General features: G+C 45.9%; 1 protein-coding gene across 1 annotated transcript in view; it reads right to left on the reverse strand.

Moving 5' to 3' along the window:
• HGF (hepatocyte growth factor) overlaps positions 1 to 19571 on the reverse strand; it is a 169272-nt gene that overhangs the window by 25138 nt on the left and 124563 nt on the right. The window contains exons 9-11 of the mRNA XM_066592010.1: positions 17527 to 17654; positions 6424 to 6526; positions 6050 to 6183 (exon numbers count right to left, since the gene is read on the reverse strand). Coding sequence (XP_066448107.1) covers positions 6050 to 6183; positions 6424 to 6526; positions 17527 to 17654 — 365 coding nt within the window. The remainder of the gene's footprint in view (positions 1 to 6049; positions 6184 to 6423; positions 6527 to 17526; positions 17655 to 19571) is intronic.

Consider the following 19571-nt stretch of genomic DNA (forward strand, 5'->3'; position numbering starts at 1 on the left):
ATTAATGGGTTTCACCTGCCCTCTTGGTTGGGCATGGGCAATTTTTCTGAGGTACATTAGTACTGTTGGTACACCAATTTTTTTGGGCCCTCGCCTACAGTGTAATCCTAGTAATTTTTATGGGCTTCGCCTGCACTTATGGTACAGCAAGGTGTGTGGGGTTGTCCTACACTTTTGCTACATAAATGTAACTGTGGCCTGCAACTGCAACTACTGAAATGGGAAAGAGACTGTTATCTCCCTAAACTGCTGCAACGGGAATGTTACTGTGGCCTGTCTTGACTGCTACTACTACTGAAATGGAACTAATACTGTGCTCCCCCTATACTGCTGCTTCGGAATTGTTACTGGGGCCTGTCTTGACTGCTACTATTACTGAAATGGAACTAAGACTGTGCTCCCCCTATAATGCTGCTTCGGAATTGTTACTGGGGCCTGTCTTGAGTGTTACTACTACTGAAATGGAACTAATACTGTGCTCCCCCTATACTGCTGCTAGTGATATGTTACTGGGGCCTGTCCAGACTGCTACTACTACTGAAATGGAACTAAGACTGTGCTCCCTCTATACTGCTGCTTCGGAATTGTTACCAGGGCCTGTCTTGAGTGCTACTATTACTGAAATGGAACTAAGACTGTGCTCTCCCTATACTGCTGCTTCGGAATTGTTACTGGGGCCTGTCTGGACTGCTACTACTACTGAAATGGAACTAATACTGTGCTCCCCCTATAATGCTGCTAGTGATATGTTACTGGGGCCTGTCCCTAATGCTACCACTGAAATGTTACTAATTCTGGGTTCTACCTATACCGCTGCTAATGCTATGTCACTGGGGTGTGGAAACGGAGGCTTCCCAAAGACATGATGGTGGCGAGGCCATTTCCCACCAACGCGGTTACTGTTAAGGTGCATATGACCATGGACACGTGGAGAGGACATGTAGTGCCTCAAAAACATCCCCCTCCTCCTCCAACAATGAAAACATTCTTGGCAAATACCTTTGCATAGGTCCGTCTGGTGGCAGTCCAAGAATTTCACCTTTACCGACACAACAGGAGAGCCCCCCCACCATCCCCCCGCCACGGCCCACTTAATCCTGGCCACATTCCGAGAACCAACTAAATAAAACCGCGCTACTAGGTTCGCAGTCGCCACCACATTCCCACCAACGCGGTTACTGTTAAGGTACATATTACCACTTTGACTGGGGCATGCACTGTGGGCCGAAGCACACCTGTATTGTATGTGACGTTAGCTCTGCTGGGCAGGGCACTGCAATGGGATACATTAATGTACCGCCGAAGCCCACCTGCATTTAATCTGACGTTAGCTTTGCTGTCCAGGGCACTGCAATGGGATACATTTATGTACCGCCGGTGGCTTCCTGGGACCCACCTATGCTGTCGATCCACACAGAGTTGTAACTGCATGTGTCTACTTATAAAGAACCCCAGTCTGACTGGTGCATGCAGTGTGGGCCGAAGCCCACCTACATTAAACCTGACGTTACCTCAGCTGTGATGGGCAATGCAATGGGATATATTTATGTACCGCCGGTGGGTTCCAGGGAGCCACCCATGCCGTGGGTCCACAGGGACTTCACATTAGGGATTTGTACCTGCCAGTGTCTATGTATTAAAAACCCCGGTCAGACTGGGGCATGCATTGTGGGCCGAAGCCCACCTGCATTAAACCAGACGTTACCTCAGCTGTGATGGGCAATGCAATGGGATATATTTATGTACCGCCGGTGGGTTCCAGGAAGCCACCCATACTGTGGGTGCACACGGAATTCCCATTGCGGAGTTGTACCTGCCTGTGACTATTTATAAAAAACCCCGGTCTGACTGGGGCATGCAGACACCTTGACAGAATGAATAGTGTGTGGCACATGGGTTCCTCATTGCTATGCCCACGTGTGCAGCTCCTGATGGAGGTGGCACAGGATTATATTTCTCATTGCTTCTGTACAGCATTGTGGGCTATCGCCCCGCCCCTTTTAAAGAGGGTAGCTGCCTAGCCGTGCCAACCCTCTGCAGTGTGTGCCTGCGGTTCCTCTGGCAGACGCACTTATAAATAGACATGAGGGTGGTGTGGCATGAGGGCAGCTGAAGGCTGCGCAGGGACACTTTGGTGTGCGCTGTGGACACTGGGTCGTGCAGGGGGGTTGGGCAGCATGTTACCCAGGAGAAGTGGCAGTGGAGTGTCATGCAGGCAGTGATTGTGCTTTGTTGGAGGTAGTGTGGTGCTTAGCAAAGGTATGCCATGCTAATGAGGGCTTTTCAGAAGTAAAAGTTGTTGGGAGGGGGGGGCCCACTCTTGCCGGTATTGTGGCTTAATAGTGGGACCTGGGAACTTGAGATGCAGCCCAACATGTAGCCCCTCGCCTGCCCTATCCGTTTCTGTGTCATTCCCATCACTTTCTTGAATTTCCCAGATTTTCACAAATGAAAACCTTAGCGAGCATAGGCGATATACAAAAATGCTCGGGTCGCCCATTGACTTCAATGGGGTTCGTTACTCGAAACGAACCCTCGAGCATTGCGAAAAGTTCGTCTCGAGTAACGAGCACCCGAGCATTTTGGTGCTCGCTCATCTCTACTGTCCAGTAATTTGGTATCTGTTTTAATATCACTTTGGTATTTAAAGGGGTAGTTCAAAAATCTAAAATGATTCCCTATCTACAAAACAGGGAATAACTTTAAAATCAGTGGAGGTCCTAACACTGGAACCCCCATAGATCCCAAGAAAGTGGGTGCGGACAGTCATACATGTGCACCCCTGCTCCATTAATTTTAATGATAGTGCGGGAAATTGCTGACTACAAGCACTCAATCTTAACTCTTATTGTTCTGGCTTATCTCATTGATTTTTACCCCATGTAGAATATCTTGATTCAACTTTTAAATGCTGTGCTTCTCTCAGTTTTTCATTTGCTGTATGCCTGTTGAAGGGGCCTCTGTGTTCTGAATCTTTGAAAATATAATTTTTTTGGTCAACCAATAAAGGTAGAACCTCTCTAATTTTTGTGTCTTCTTTATGCAAGAGTATTTAACATCTCACAGAATACTTAAAATTTCTGCATTGTTCTCCTCACACCCTGTTTCTGGAATTAATTATCACATTCCATCAAACTCTGCCCCAACATTAAAGATGTCAAAAAGATCTAAGAGTTGGCTTGTAATATCTAACCAACTCCTTATAGAGCAATTTCATGTTGCTTGAATTCAACCATATTTAAATTATTATTTTCACATCGCTATACAGAACTATACAGCTTCCCAATGCAATAGTAACAGCCGTCTCCAATGAGCTCTACAACTGATTATTTAGACACTCATCTGCACTAATCTGACTCTAAATTTCTCATGCAAATGATTCTAGTTAGGCATAAGAATACATGACTTATATGTTAAATCCCAAACCAACTTATCAATATCACAAGAACATATAAGGCCTAATTCAGCAGCATTAGCCCACAGCTATTAGGTTCTATTGAACCTAATAGCGCAATGCTCACGGTGCGGAATTCCACCGCAGAATTCCGTCACCGTGAAAGCGCCAGCAGTCACCCGCGGCATGTTCTATTTGACGCAGGCGTACACGCGGACGGCTTCCATTGCCGTCAATGGAAGCCGTCTGTCACGCTATCTTCCGCTGTGTAGCACAGCGGAAGATAGCATGAAAATGCTTACCTGCCTACCCGTGGCCACGTCATGTGACGCGGCCGGCGTGTCATGCGCTCTACTGCATTTTTCCATCAATAAAGCTGTATGAGGGCTTCTTTGTAGTGGAGCGAGTTGTAGTTTTCAATGGTACTATTTAATGTACCATATAATGTACTGAAAAACTTTTTAAAATTCTAAGAATAGTTAAATAGAACAAAAACACTATTGTGCCATCTTTGCGGGGTGGAGGGGGAATCTTGTTTTCATGAGAAACACAGTGGCAGAAATTGATAAATTTTTCTGTGGATCAGTACAATTACAACTATACTAAATTTATTTTTTTTGTTTTGCCATACTACTTTTAGAACATAAAATATCTTTAAAAAAATTAAAATTTTCTGCCGCCATCTTCTAACTGCCACAACTTTTTTGTTTTTCTGTCAGTTTAACTCTGTGGGGGTTCATTTTTTTTTGTGAGATGACCTGTGGTTTATATTAATACCATTTTGGAGTATAAACTTATTGATTGCACATTAGATTTAGTCTTGGAGAAGAGTTGACCAAAATGCACAATTCTGTTGTTGTTTACCTTCTTTATCTGACCATGTCCACCTTGCGGGATAAATAATGTGTTAGTTTGATAGACTTTTATGAACGCGGCTATAGAAAATATGTTTGGAGGATTTTTGCTTTTCATTTATCTTACTATAAGGGCTTATTTACACAAGCCACCATGTCCACAGCCAGCCGATATATGTTACCCATCTAATGCATTGGATTCCAATGCATCAGATCACAAAGGACTATTCCTGTGGCGTAAAAACGCCTGCTGGGTGCTTTTACACCGGGCAGGAAAGATAGTCCTAAAACTATCTTCCTGGCTGGACTATGGTCGCTGCCTTAGATTCCTATGGGAGCCAATGACAGCGGCCAGGGAAGGGAGGTGGGAGGGAGTTTAACAGTATGATTGCTAAACTCCCTCCCCCTTCTCTTCTCCTCTTTGCCCCTTGCCGTTGTTTGCCATGGGAGGGGGTGGGACGGGGGCAGAGCTAAGCTCCACCTCATCTTGCCCTCTCCCATTGCAAACAGCGTAAAGGGGCAGAGAGGAAGCGAAAGCTCAGCACACTAGCTCCCACCCCGTCCCGCCTCCTCCTCTTGCAGAGAGATGGCGAGGGGAAGGGGGAGACAGCTTAGCAGAGATAAGTTGTCTCGCCCCGCGTGACGGCATATACGCCAAGCCCATGCATCAGATGGTAGCATATATCATCCGGCAATGAAAACGCCAGCTGATATATGCTCATGTGAATAAGCCCTAAATATGGGAAAAGGCTTTTTTACTTTTTACTTTTAATATATTTCTTCTTTTATAATATATAAAACTTTTTTTCACTTATATTTACTTTTTTTTTTAAAAATTCTCCTAAGTGAACCTATACTTGCAATCGTTTGCAATCCTATATTATTCAATACTCATGTATTTCTGCAGGCTATTTATAAAGACGTGCCACAGGCAAATCTTATTAGGCAGCCCTGGGGACCTTCAGAATGTCCCTATCTGACATGGCACCTGGATGGAACCCCAAAATCTCATCACAGGGATCACTGGTGGGGCTATTTAATTACCACTGTTAGAATTGACATTGGCATTTAAAGAGTTAGCAGCCATGATCAGGGGGAACTCCAATTGCAGCTGTTGTGGCTGGGTGTCAGCTGTCAAAGACAGCCAACACTAGACCTTTATGGATCGGGCTCAGAAGCTATATTAACCCTGCACACATATGACATTCATGTATGTCCTGGGGTATATAGGAGTTAAAGAAGACCTGTCATGTCCTGTGATCAGTGGGCATGGCTGCACAGCTTTGCATCCAAAGCATTGGTAACTCTATTGTACTTCTTTTCATCTTACCCCCCCCCCCCCCCCCACCACCACCACCACCCAAAACTGGACAACCCTAATAATGTCTGATGCATTTGAGAAGAATATACTCAAAGCCCCATTTTTTTCTAAAGAGTCAAATGTACAGATTTTACAGTATAATATATGTATCTCTAATACTTTCTCTGCATTTGCCACACCTCTGTATATCAGAATCTTTATCTTGTTAGAAGATAAGAATAAAAATGATGTAATTCTGTACAATCTAATGCTTAAAAACTGACAACCGTCTTTTGACTGTAATGTTTGTACATTCACGAAAAAAGGCAATAAATGTAATATTCATTTCAAGATTTCTATATTCCAGATACATTCACAGTAACTTGATATACGATGTAAATGAAATGTTATCCTAATCTCACTTTATAATATTTCAGGAAACCTCCTCATTTAGTCAAGTTCTGTTAATCACTTGATGAAAACCTTGAGTACAATACTTACATCTAGAAATCTGACAGTAGTCCCAGGGTATGAGATGATTATCAGTATAACACCAGGGCCCATGAGCATCATTGTCAGGATTTCTACAGTAATTTTTGTCAAGTACAGAAACATCTGGCTCCCGGAAAGTATGTCTGAAATATAAGATATAATTTAGCAAATTTTATCTATCTATGTAGATAAATAATATTTCATTAGCATTTATTCTAAAAATTCTAATAAAAGTAATAGAAGCATAAATGACTAAAACCCATATATCATTATGGCTATGCAAAATAATAATAATAAATATCCTATTTTACATAAATGTAAATATAATTTTGCTGAGTTTAAATTTTTTCATGCCAGGACAGGAAAATATTAAATTTGCATACCTTCGCACATCCACCATATTTTTCTCCCACATAGCACATGGAAGCCTGAATCGAGTTCTAGATATAGTCCCTCTGTAGGTGATGCCATTGCCATAGTAACACTCTGAAAGTACCAAAAATATATTAAAGCTAAGAAATTCTGAGGTTGACACAAAATACCATCCAAAGGTAAACAGCAAAGACTCCGAGTAGCAGCTGCTCCAGTGGTTTTACTTTATACAAAAGAGAAGAGAAAATGCTTTACAACCAAAACCAAACAAGTCTTTGATTGGAAACGAAGACCAAAAGGCTAAATAAATACACAAATGGATTAAAGCTCCTTTTATTAAAATGGAAAAGCCATCTGGAAAAGAAAGATCCTACTCATTTGTTTATGGTGCGTTAGATATACGAATACAGGGAGCAGAAGGTTTACAAAAATCCTGTAGTTTAGTTACAAAAATGGAATGTGTTAAAAAGCAATATTGCACATATTCTTATAATTTGCTATATAGAGTAATACACACAGCCACTTTTTACAGTAATTGGCTTAGAAATACTTCTCATAAACATTTATGACTAACACATGTATAATATAAATGCCAACCCAATGACAATTACAACTCAAAACTCAGCTACATTAACCTTCTAATATTCAACTACTTGTTTAGTTAAAGGGGTTGATGTCCCCAACCAGTGGCTCTGGAGCCACATGTGGCTCACGTCCTCTTTCTGTATGGCTTGTCATAGATTTCCTGAGTTATGGCTATGTCCACTGGCAACAATGGTGTCTACTAGAGATGAGTGAGCACCCAAATGCTCGGGTCCGCGTTATTCGAGTCGAACTTTTCGTAAAATTTGAGAGCTCTACTTGAGTAACGAACCCCATTGACTACAATGGGAGACTCGAGCATTTTTGTATGTGGAACGCAGGGTTCCAAGTTTTTTTTCTTTCTTCCTTGGTTTCTCTCTCTCTCTCTCTCTCTCTCCAGACCAAAAATTTTCAAATGATGCGCGCTGTGTCGCAGCGGGGAGGGGCCAAAACAGGCACGTCACAGTGGGGAGGAGCCAAAAGCTGGGGCGGGGTCGAACACGATTTGATGCTCGCGAGTAACGAGCACCATCGAGTACGCTAATACTCGAACGAGCATCAAGCTCACCAGAGTACGTTCGCTCAACTCTAGTGTCTACATTAACAATATTACTGACATATATCAACACATTGGTGCTGCTTTAGTATGGGATAATACCATTATGTCACATATATTGTTTATATTAAATGGGTTGTCTCATGACAGACTTTACCTGTCATGCAGACACTCCAGCAGCGGCTCATTCTAAAGTGAATAGCGGTGGCTGGTCACACATGCGCACCACCAATCCATTCACCACTCATTCCAGGCTGTGCCACACCTAACATGTCTGCATGACAGGTAAAACAGGACATAAGAAAGCCTCTTTAACATTTTTGACATCATTGTGGCTCCCAATCATCCCTCAAAGTTGAATATGGCAACAAGATGGGGACCACTGCTTTAGGGTATGTTTTCATACAGCAGTTTTGAATGTAGACATTTCTACAGCATGTGCAAAGTTCTGAAAGTCCTTATTCAGATGAAAGAAACAGAAATTTCTTATAAAATGTGCCAATTGTGAGCATAACCTTATTAGGGCATAAGGAAGGATTTTTAGTAGAGATGAGCGAACGCGTTCGTCCGAGCTTGATATTCGTGCGAATATTAGGGTGTTCGGGATGTTCGTTATTCGTAACGAACACCATGCGGTGTTCTGGTTACTTTCACTTCCTTCCCTGAGACGTTAGCGCGCTTTTCTGGCCAATTGAAAGACAGGGAAGGCATTACAACTTCCCCCTGCAACGTTTAAGCCCTATACCACCCCCCTGCTGTGAGTGGCTGGCGAGATCAGGTGTTCGCCTAATATAAAAGTCGGCCCCTCCCGCGGCTCGCCTCAGATGCGGTGTGAGTTAGATGAGGGACAGTGCTGTTTATACCGGAGCTGCTGTAGGGAAAGAATTGGTAGTTAGTGTAGGCTTCAAGACCCCCCAAAGGTCCTTATTAGGGCCACTGATAGCTGTGTGTTGGCTGCTGTTAGCAGTGGCATTTTTTTTTCCTCAAAATCGGCTCTGCAGAGCGTTGCACCTGGCATTAGGGACAGAAGTGCTGCATAGGCAGGGAGAGTGTTGGGAGTGAGTGTAGCCTTCAAGAACCTCAACGGTCCTTTCTAGGGCCATATTTATCCGTGTGCAGTACTGTTCAGGCTGCTGTTAGCTGTGCTGCATTTTTTTTGGGCTTCTCAAAATCGCCTCTGCAGAGCATTCCACCCTCCATTGATACTGCAGGGAAAGAATTGTATAGGCAGGGCCACAACACAGTTATTATTCATAGAATATACGCAGTGCTGCCTTTTGGTGGAAAAACAAGTGGAAACAAATCTATTTGTCCAGCCTGTGTCCGTCCTTACGGGCGGTGGACACGTGTGAGCTGCGTGAAAAACATTGCTAAATCATACGCACCCAGCTACGCTTTACTGCTGGCTTCGCCATTTGCTTTCCTTAATTGGGAAAAAAAATACCTGCTCTGCCAGAGTTATAATAACTCTGCTACCCTCACGTTCTGTGACACATAAGCAGGGACACAGCACAGTTATTAAACTTCTCATGTTCATTGAATATACGCAGTGCTGCCTTTTGGTGGGAAAAAACTGAAAACAAATCTATTTGTCCAGCCTCTGTCCGTCCTAACGCCTGTGGACACGTGTGAGCTGCGTGAAAAACATTGCTAAATCATACGCACCCAGCTACGCTTTACTGCTGGCTTCGCCATTTGCTTTCCTTAATTGGGAAAAAAAATACCTGCTCTGCCAGAGTTATAATAACTCTGCTACCCTCACGTTCTGTGACACATAAGCAGGGACACAGCACAGTTATTAAACTTCTCATGTTCATTGAATATATGCAGTGCTGCCTTTTGGTGGGAAAAAACTGAAAACAAATCTATTTGTCCAGCCTCTGTCCGTCCTAACGCCTGTGGACACGTGTGAGCTGCGTGAAAAACATTGCTAAATCATACGCACCCAGCTACGCTTTACTGCTGGCTTCGCCATTTGCTTTCCTTAATTGGGAAAAAAAATACCTGCTCTGCCAGAGTTATAATAACTCTGCTACCCTCACGTTCTGTGACACATAAGCAGGGACACAGCACAGTTATTAAACTTCTCATGTTCATTGAATATACGCAGTGCTGCCTTTTGGTGGGAAAAAACTGAAAACAAATCTATTTGTCCAGCCTCTGTCCGTCCTAACGCCTGTGGACACGTGTGAGCTGCGTGAAAAACATTGCTAAATCATACGCACCCAGCTACGCTTTACTGCTGGCTTCGCCATTTGCTTTCCTTAATTGGGAAAAAAATACCTGCTCTGCCAGAGTTATAATAACTCTGCTACCCTCACGTTCTGTGACACATAAGCAGGGACACAGCACAGTTATTAAACTTAGATTATTCATTCACTAGAGGCAGTGGGGCCTTTCGTTTTCCAAAAAGGGCAAAAATTATATTTGGCCTGCAGTCTTGCGCCAATTTATTTCCTGCCTGTGAAATCAAATCACTGGTAATACAGCATGCTGAGGGGTAGGGGTAGGCCTAGAGGACGTGGACGCGGCCGAGGACGCGGAGGGCCAAGTCAGGGTGTGGGCACAGGCCGAGCTCCTGATCCCGGTGTGTCGCAGCCGACTGCTGCGCGATTAGGAGAGAGGCACGTTTCTGGCGTCCCCACATTCATCGCCCAATTAATGGGTCCACGCGGGAGACGGTTATTAGAAAATGAGCAGTGTGAGCAGGTCCTGTCCTGGATGGCAGAAAGTGCTTCGAGCAACCTATCGTCAACACGCAGTTCTGCGCCGTCCACTGCTGCAAATCCGAATCCTCTGTCTGCTGCTCCTCCTTCCTCCCAGCCTCCTCACTCCACTACAATGACACCTGCTCTGGAGCGGGAACACTCCCAGGAACTGTTCTCGGGCCCCTGCTCAGATTGGGCAGCAGCGGTTCCTCTCCCACCAGAGGAGTTTATAGTCACTGATGCCCAACCATTCGAAAGTTCCCGGGGTCCGGGGGATGAGGCTGGGGACTTCCGCCAACTGTCTCAACAACTTTCTGTGGGTGAGGAGGACGATGACGATCATACACAGTTGTCTTGCAGTGAGGTAGTAGTAAGGGCAGTAAGTCCGAGGGAGCAGCGCACAGAGGATTCGGAGGAAGAGCAGCAGGACGATGAGGTGACTGACCCCACCTGGTGTGCAACGCTTACTCAGGAGGACAGGTCTTCAGAGGGGGAGTCAAGGGCATCAGCAGGGCAGGTTGCAAGAGGCAGTGCGGTGGCCAGGGCCAGGGGTAGAGGCAGGGCCAGACCGAATAATCCACCAAGTGTTTCCCAAAGCGCCCCCTCGCGCCATGCCACCCTGCAGAGGCCGAGGTGCTCTAAGGTCTGGCAGTTTTTCACAGAGACGCCTGACGACCGACGAACAGTGGTGTGCAACCTTTGTTGCGCAAAGCTCAGCCGGGGAGCCAACACCAACAGCCTCACCACCACCACCATGCGCAGGCATATGATGGCCAAGCACCCCACAAGGTGGGACGAAGGCCGTTCACCGCCTCCGGTTTGCACCCCTGCCTCTCCCCCTGTGCCCCAACCTGCCACTGAGATGCAACCCCCCTCTCAGGACACAGGCACGACCGTCTCATGGCCTGCACCCACACCCTCACCTCCGCTGTCCTCGGCCCCATCCACCAATGTCTCGCACCGCACAGTCCAGCCGTCGCTAGCGCAACTGTTGGAGCGCAAGCGCAAGTACGCCGCCACGCACCCGCACGCTCAAACGTTAACCGTCCGCATCGCAAAATTCATCAGCCTTGAGATGCTGCCGTATAGGGTTGTGGAAACGGAGTCCTTCAAAAGTATCATGGAGGCGGCGGCCCCGCGCTACTCAGTTCCCAGTCGCCACTACTTTTCCCGATGTGCCGTCCCAGCCCTGCACGACCACGTCTCCCGCAACATTGTACGCGCCCTCACCAACGCGGTTACTGCCACGGTCCACTTAACTACGGACACGTGGACAAGCACAGGCGGGCAGGGCCACTACATCTCCCTGACGGCACATTGGGTGAATTTAGTGGAGGCTGGGACAGAGTCAGAGCCTGGGACCGCTCACGTCCTACCCACCCCCAGAATTGCGGGCCCCAGCTCGGTGCTGGTATCTGCGGAGGTGTATGCTTCCTCCACTAAAGCACCCTCCTCCTCCTCCTCCTCCTCCTCCTCTGTCTCACAATCAAGATGTGTTAGCAGCAGCATGTCGCCAGCAGTCGGTGTCGCGCGGTGTGGCAGCACAGCGGTGGGCAAGCGTCAGCAGGCCGTGCTGAAACTACTCAGCTTAGGCGATAAGAGGCACACGGCCCACGAACTGCTGCAGGGTCTGACAGAGCAGACCGACCGCTGGCTTGCGCCGCTGAGCCTCCAACCGGGCATGGTCGTGTGTGACAACGGCCGTAACCTGGTGGCGGCTCTGCAGCTCGGCAGCCTCACGCACGTGCCATGCCTGGCCCACGTCTTTAATTTGGTGGTTCAGCGCTTTCTGAAAAGCTACCCACGCTTGTCAGACCTGCTCGTAAAGGCGCACCGGCTCTGCGCAGATTTCCGCAAGTCCCACACGGACGCTGCCACCCTGCGCACCCTGCAACATCACTTTAAGCTGCCAGTGCACCGACTGCTGTGCGACGTGCCCACACGGTGGAACTCTACGCTCCACATGTTGGCCAGGCTCTATGAACAACGGAGAGCTATAGTCGAATACCAACTCCAACATGGGCGGCGCAGTGGGAGTCAGCCTCCTCAATTCCTTTCAGAAGAGTGGGCCTGGTTGGCAGACATCTGACATGTCCTTGGTAATTTTGAGGAGTCTACCCAGGTGGTGAGCGGCGATGCTACAATCATTAGCGTCACCATTCCTCTGCTATGCATCTTGAGAAATTCCCTGCAAACCATAAAGGCAGCTGCTTTGCGCTCGGAAACGGGGGCGGGGGAAGACAGTATGCCGCTGGATAGTCAGGGCACCCTCCTGTCTATTTCTCAGCGCGTACAGGAGGAGGAGGAGGAGCATGAGGAGGATGAGGAGGAGGGGGAAGAGACAGCTTGGGCCGCTGCTGACGGTACACCGGCTGATTGCCTGTCATCCTTTCAGCGTGTATGGCCTGAGGAGGAGGAGGAGGAGGAGGAGGATCCTGAAAGTGATCTTCCTAGTGAGGACAGCCATGTGTTGCGTACAGGTACCCTGGCACACATGGCTGACTTCATGTTAGGATGCCTTTCTCGTGACCCTCGCGTTGCACGCATTCTGGCCACGACGGATTACTGGGTGTACACACTGCTCGATCCACGGTATAAGGAGAACCTGCCCACTCTGATTCCCGAAGAGGAAAGGGGTTCGAGAGTGTTGCTATACCACAGGACCCTTGCGGACAAGCTGATGGTAAAATTCCCAGCCGACAGCGCTAGTGGCAGAAGGCGCAGTACCGAGGGCAAGGTAGCAGGGGATGTGCGTAGATCGAGCAGCATGTACATCCCAGGCAGTGCAACAGTCTTTAAGGGCCTGGCCAGCTTTATGGCTCCCCACCAAGACTGTGTCACCGCTCCCCAGTCACGGCTGAGTCGGCGGGAGCACTGTAAAAGGATGGTGAGGGAGTACGTAGCGGATCGCACGACCATCCTTGGTGACGCCTCTGCCCCCTACAACTACTGGGTGTCGAAGCTGGACACGTGGCCTGAACTAGCGCTGTATGCCCTGGAGGTGCTTGCTTGTCCTGCGGCTAGCGTCTTGTCGGAAAGGGTGTTTAGTGCGGCTGGGGGAATCATCACAGATAAGCGTAGCCGCTTGTCAACCGACAGTGCCGACAGGCTAACACTCATCAAGATGAACAAAGGCTGGATTTCCCCAGACTTCTGTTCTCCACCAGCGGACAGCAGCGATACGTAAGCAATACGTAGGCTGCACCCGCGGATGGAAGCTACGTTCTCTCTCACCATCCAAAACGGGGACATTTCTGCTTCATCAATCTGTGTCTAATATTCCTCCTCCTCCTCCTGCTCCTCCTCCTGAAACCTCACGTAATCACGCTGAACGGGCAATTTTTCTTAGGGCCACAAGGCTCAGTCAAATAATTTTTCTGAACAATTTTTATAAGTTTCAATGCGCTTAAAAGCATTGGAACTTTAACTTGAACCAATTTTTCGTTACACTGGGCTGCCTCCAGGCCTAGTTACCACTTAAGCCACATTAACCAAAGCGATTAATGGGTTTCACCTGCCCTCTTGGCTGGCCATGGCCAATTTTTTGGATGTACATTAGTACTGTTGATACAGCAATTTTTGTGGGCCCTCGCCTACAGTGTAATCAAATTAATTTTTAGCCCACCTGCATTACAGCTGACGTTACCTCAGCTGTGTTGGGCAATGCAATGGGATATTTTTATGTACCGCCGGTGGGTTCCAGGGAGCCACCCATGCTGTAGGTGCACACAGAGTTTTTAATACATCTGTACACTTCTAAAGAACCCCAGTCTGACTGGGGCATGCAGTGTGGGCCGAAGCCCACCTGTATTACGCACGACATTACTACCTCAGCTGTGTTGGGCAATGCAATGGGATATTTCTGTGTACCGCCGCTGGCTTCCTGGCACCCACCCAGGCAGTGGGTCCACAGGGAGTTTAACCTACATGTGTCCACTTGTAAAGAACCCCAGTCTGACTGGGGCATGCAGTGTGGGCCGAAGCCCACCTGTATTACGCACGACATTACTACCTCAGCTGTGTTGGGCAATGCAATGGGATATTTTTATGTACCGCCGGTGGGTTCCAGGGAGCCACCCATGCTGTAGGTGCACACGGAGTTTTTAATACATCTGTACACTTTTAAAGAACCCCAGTCTGACTGGGGCATGCAGTGTGGGCCGAAGCCCACCTGTATTACGCACGACATTACTACCTCAGCTGTGTTGGGCAATGCAATGGGATATTTCTGTGTACCGCCGCTGGCTTCCTGGCACCCACCCAGGCAGTGGGTCCACAGGGAATTATAAATGCATCTGTTTCCACTTATAAAGAAACCCAGTCTGACTGGGGCATGCAGTGTGGGCCGAAACCCACCTGCATTAACCCTTTCCAGTCCACTGTGTGACCTGTGAAGACATTAGGGTTTTAAGGCTGTACAGCTCCGTTGTTGGTAGACGTCCGTCGGGGTTCTCTTACTGTATATTGCCAGCCTCTCTGCTGTCGGAGCCTATCCTACGTGTCAGCTCTTGCAGTACTGGCTTTAGCCAGCATATAGCGCCGTTGTATAACGGCAGAAAAAGAGTAAGCCCCCTAGGAAAACCATATACAAATTGGATTGGAAAGGGTTAAGCACAACATTACTACCTCAGCTGTGTTGGGCAATGCAATGGGATATTTCTATGTACCGCCGGTGGCTTCCTGGCACCCACCCATGCTGTAGGTGCACACGGAGTTTTTACTACATCTGTACACTTCTAAAGAACCCCAGTCTGACTGGGGCATGCAGTGTGGGCCGAAGCCCACCTGCATTAAGCACGACATTACTACCTCAGCTGTGTTGGGCAATGCAATGGGATATTTCTGTGTACCGCCGGTGGGTTCCAGGGAGCCACCCATGCTGTGGGTCGACAGGGACTTCACAATAGGGAGTTGTACCTGCCTGTGTCTATGAATTAAAAAGCCCGGTCTGACTGGGGCATGCAGACACCTTGACAGAATGAATAGTGTGTGGCACATAGGTTCCCCATTGCTATGCCCACGTGTGCAGCTCCTGATGGCGGTGGCACAGGATTCTATTTCTCATTGCTTCTGTACAGCATTGTGGGCTATCGCTCCGCCACTTTTAAAGAGGGTCGCTGCCTAGCCGTGCCAACCTCTGCAGTGTGTGCCTGCGGTCCCTCGTCATGGCAGACGCACTTCTAAATAGACATGAGCGTGGTGTGGCATGAGGGCAGCTGAAGGCTGCCCAGGGACACTTTGGTGTGCGCTGTGGGGGGGAGGGGGGGCGGTTGGTCAGCATGTAACCCAGGAGAAGTGTCAGTGGAGTGTCATGCAGGCAGTGATTGTGCTTTGTTGGAGGTAGTGTGGTGCTTAGCAAAGGTATGCCATGCTAATGAGGGCTTTTCAGAAGTAAAAGTTGTTGGGAGGGGGGGGGGGCACTCTTGCCGGTATTGTGGCTTAATAGTGGGACCTGTGAACTTGAGATGCAGCCCAACATGTAGCCCCTCGCCTGCCCTATCCGTCACTGTGTCATTCCCATCACTTTCCTGAATTGCCCAGATTTTCACACATGAAAACCTTAGCGAGCATCGGCGAAATACAAAAATGTTCTGGTCGCCCATTGACTTCAATGGGGTTCGTTGTTCGAAACGAACCCTCGAGCATCACGGGAAGTTCGTTACGAATAACGAACACCCGAACATTTTGGTGTTCGCTCATCTCTAATTTTTAGCTCTAAACTCTACTCTATGATCTAAGAATATGCAGTTATGTATATAATCATATAATGTTATTTCCCAATACTATATGTAGGGTTAATATTGGGTTAATCAATAATACTATATTATTGATTAACCCAATCCTCAGAGCACACTTGAACTAATTTTTCAATTAAATAGATAAATCTCATATTCTACCTGTATATTCTGTCTATCAGTATTATGAAGAATGCTAGTGTTAAGTGTTTATGACTTATGTATCATTTTACTTCTTAGTAAAACAAATAAATATTTTCTCTTAGTAAAGTAACATTGTAATGTCTAACCATCAATCCTAAACTCATCTGCTTGTGTATTACCACAAAACGTCTCACAGATCAACCTTTTCTCACTTCTTCTCCTTTTCCCTCTGCTACACCGCTCTTTATTATCCATATAGACACATTTATCAACACAAACATATTCACATTCACTTCAAGGATGGTTTTGTTACACGCTTGATACCTATTGGTTGGTATAGCAGCGTGGTTTACAAACAATAGGTTGCTATGGAAGAGCTCACATGGACCCTTTTTAGAAGCACAGGATCTGTGCTTTTAAAAAAAGAAGAATAGCTCTGTGGTGTGCGGCGATGCAGGATGCTTTCCATAGGAGTCATGGAAGCCCGCAGCCTGCACCAAGGATGTGTAACCAGACTGCTTCACAGACTTAGAAACAGCCCACTCATGCAATCTTTTTCAGGATGACGGCAGCGTGGTTTACACGTTGTTTAGCAGCGTGTAAACCACGCTCATCTGACCTCAGCCTAATAATACATCCCTCAAGTTCTACCTTCTGGCAGAGTTCTGTAAAACTAATCAGATAAAAACAAAAAATACTGCTTCCTTCTATTGTTTGCATGATAATAAATGACTTGATACAGCCTAATGTATCACAGTCACACATGCAGATCTCATGCTTGTCATCTTTATTGTGACCTTTCTCACACTCATCAAGCTCAAGTCACCAGTTAAGACTAGCTACTAAGATCTTAGAACAAAAATAACATTTTGTTTTAGCATCTTTTAATTTGCTGTACATTCTTTCATTTTTATTTTTGCCTGGTTTTAGTGTTACCATCGCTTCATATAAAATAAAAGGGGTTCACATAAAATATCAAAAAGCTGAATAAGAACAATCACATTTACTGGATATTGTATTTCATGTAGCCCCCACATATTTTATTAAGTACCTTAAAAATATAGGCTAGATTGACTTTTTAATCTAAAACTGTTCATAGATATATTCAATATGTATTCAACAACTTCTTTAATGAAACATTTATTTTAACAAACCTTCAATAAAATATTAAGGCCGGGCTCACACGATCGTATGGTAAAATGTTGCATAAAAATCGCAGTATTTTACTGGTGCAAGGAACTGCGTATCCCTGATATAGTTGCGTTTTTGTCTGCGCGTGAGCAGCACTGCGCACATAATACGCAATGAGATTACGCTCATGTGAGCCCAGCCTAATGCTGTTACATTTTAAATAGTATGCAAAGAATGATAATGGAAATGTTTATTTACCTTTATGATTAGAAGCTTTACATTTAGGTATTTGTGAACAGTGACCAATACGAACATTTGGATCTGTTGTGAAACACCATGGGTACTCTGATCCATCAGGGTTTCGGCAGTAATTTTCACTCAGATCTCTAAAAATTTAGTGTACAGAAATATATTATTTTCTTATGCAAGATAGAATTATATCAATAAATATATTTTAAAGGGCTACTGCAGCGAAAACACATTTTTTCATTCCTTCCTCATCTTCACGTGATTGCCTGTCACACTCTGTAGGTCTCCTTTACATATTGCTGCCACTTCTATGTAGTGCAGCCTCCTGCCTGATACTTATCAGGCACCATTTTGATGGTGAGATTTTTTTACTTTCAGTTTCAAATCAATTCCATGATGTTTCAGCACAGCATTGACCAAAGGCACTGGCGTAACTATAGAGGATGCAGGGGATGCGGTTGCACCCGGGCCCAGGGTCCTCAAGGGGCCTACAAGGCCTCTCTTCTCCATATAGGGAGCCCTGTTAGAGGTTTTGCATTGGGGCCCAGGAGCTTCAAGTTATGTCACTGGCCAAAGGCTATACCATTCTGCCTGCTGGATGTACAACTTAGTTATCATTATCCTCTATATTCACCTAAAGAAGCTACAGAGCATAAGTATACAGTCAGGAAGATGAGCTGTGATCTCCTCTATTATAACTGTGTGACAGGACCTGTGTGATCATCATCAGTAACTGTAACAAGAGTGTTTGTATCTCTCTCTAGGCAATTTTTGTAGTAGGGTCCATGTAACAGCATAACACAGACTGAGAAATTGATCAGTTTCAGACAGCGATATTAGTCCTGGATTTCATATGGGAGCCTCTGATACAGATGTAACAGGGCCCTTTCATGTCCCTAGTCCCTCAATATGTTCCAACCTTTTCTCTATGACCTGAAAAATATATATATGAGCAGCCACCACACACAAGTATGACTGTGACCAGATATTTGGGGGTCACACAGAATGGCATTGTGAGCCGCATAATTTTTCATTACACAGTTGGCTTTAACCCCTTCCCGCTCCTTGACGTATATGTACGTCATGGAGCGGCGGGGTATGTATAAAGAGAGGTTGCGGGGCAACCTCTCTTCATACGGTGCGGGCGTCAGCTGTTTATTATTTTTTGACAGCGGCATTTAAATCCCCCGAACATCGCGGTGAGATCGGGGGAGCCGTGCAGGTGTCATGGCAGCCGGGGGCCTTCTGAAAGGCCCCAGGGATGCCTTACCAGACTGCCTATAAAGCCATCCCCGTAATGCTATAGCATTACGTCATACTGCAGGAGCGATCAAAGCATCCCTGGTTGTAGTCCCCCAGGGGGAATTTAAAGTAAAGTAAAAAAAAAAATCAATAAAGTTTTTTTAATTGTAAAAAAAAAAAAGTTAAAAAAGTTTAAATCACCCCCGTTTTGCCATATCTATTATAAAAAAATCTAAATCATAAAATAAAAATATGTATTTTATATCACCGCGTCCGTAAAAGTCCGAACTATCAAAGTAGTGCATTATTTTTCCTGCACGGTGAACGTCGTCCGAAAAAAAAAATAAAGAATGCCAGAAATGCACTTTTTTGGTTACCCTGTCTCCCAGAAAAAATGCAATAAAAAGCGATCAAAAAGTTGTATGTATTTCAGATTGGTACTATCAGAAACTACAGGACATCCTGCAAAAAATGAGCCCTTGCTCAACTATGTCGACGGAAAAATAAAAAAGTTATTGCGCGCACAAAATGACCGCAGAAAATAAGTGAAAAAAATAAAATGTTTTTGAAAAAAAAAAAGAGTAGTACAGTAAAAAAAAAACTATACAAGTTTGGTATCGTAGCAATCGTACTGACCCATAGAATAAAGTTATCATGTCACTTTTATTGCAGTTTGTGCGCCGTAGGAACAAGACGCACTGAAAGATGGCGAAATGTCATTTTTTTCTTTCATTTTACTCCACTTAGAATTTTTAACAAGTTTTTCAGTACATTATATGGTACTTTAAATAGCACAATTGAAAAATACAACT

This window comes from Eleutherodactylus coqui, chromosome 2 (genome assembly GCF_035609145.1).
Source record: "Eleutherodactylus coqui strain aEleCoq1 chromosome 2, aEleCoq1.hap1, whole genome shotgun sequence".
Classification (NCBI taxonomy): Eukaryota; Metazoa; Chordata; class Amphibia; order Anura; family Eleutherodactylidae; genus Eleutherodactylus; species Eleutherodactylus coqui.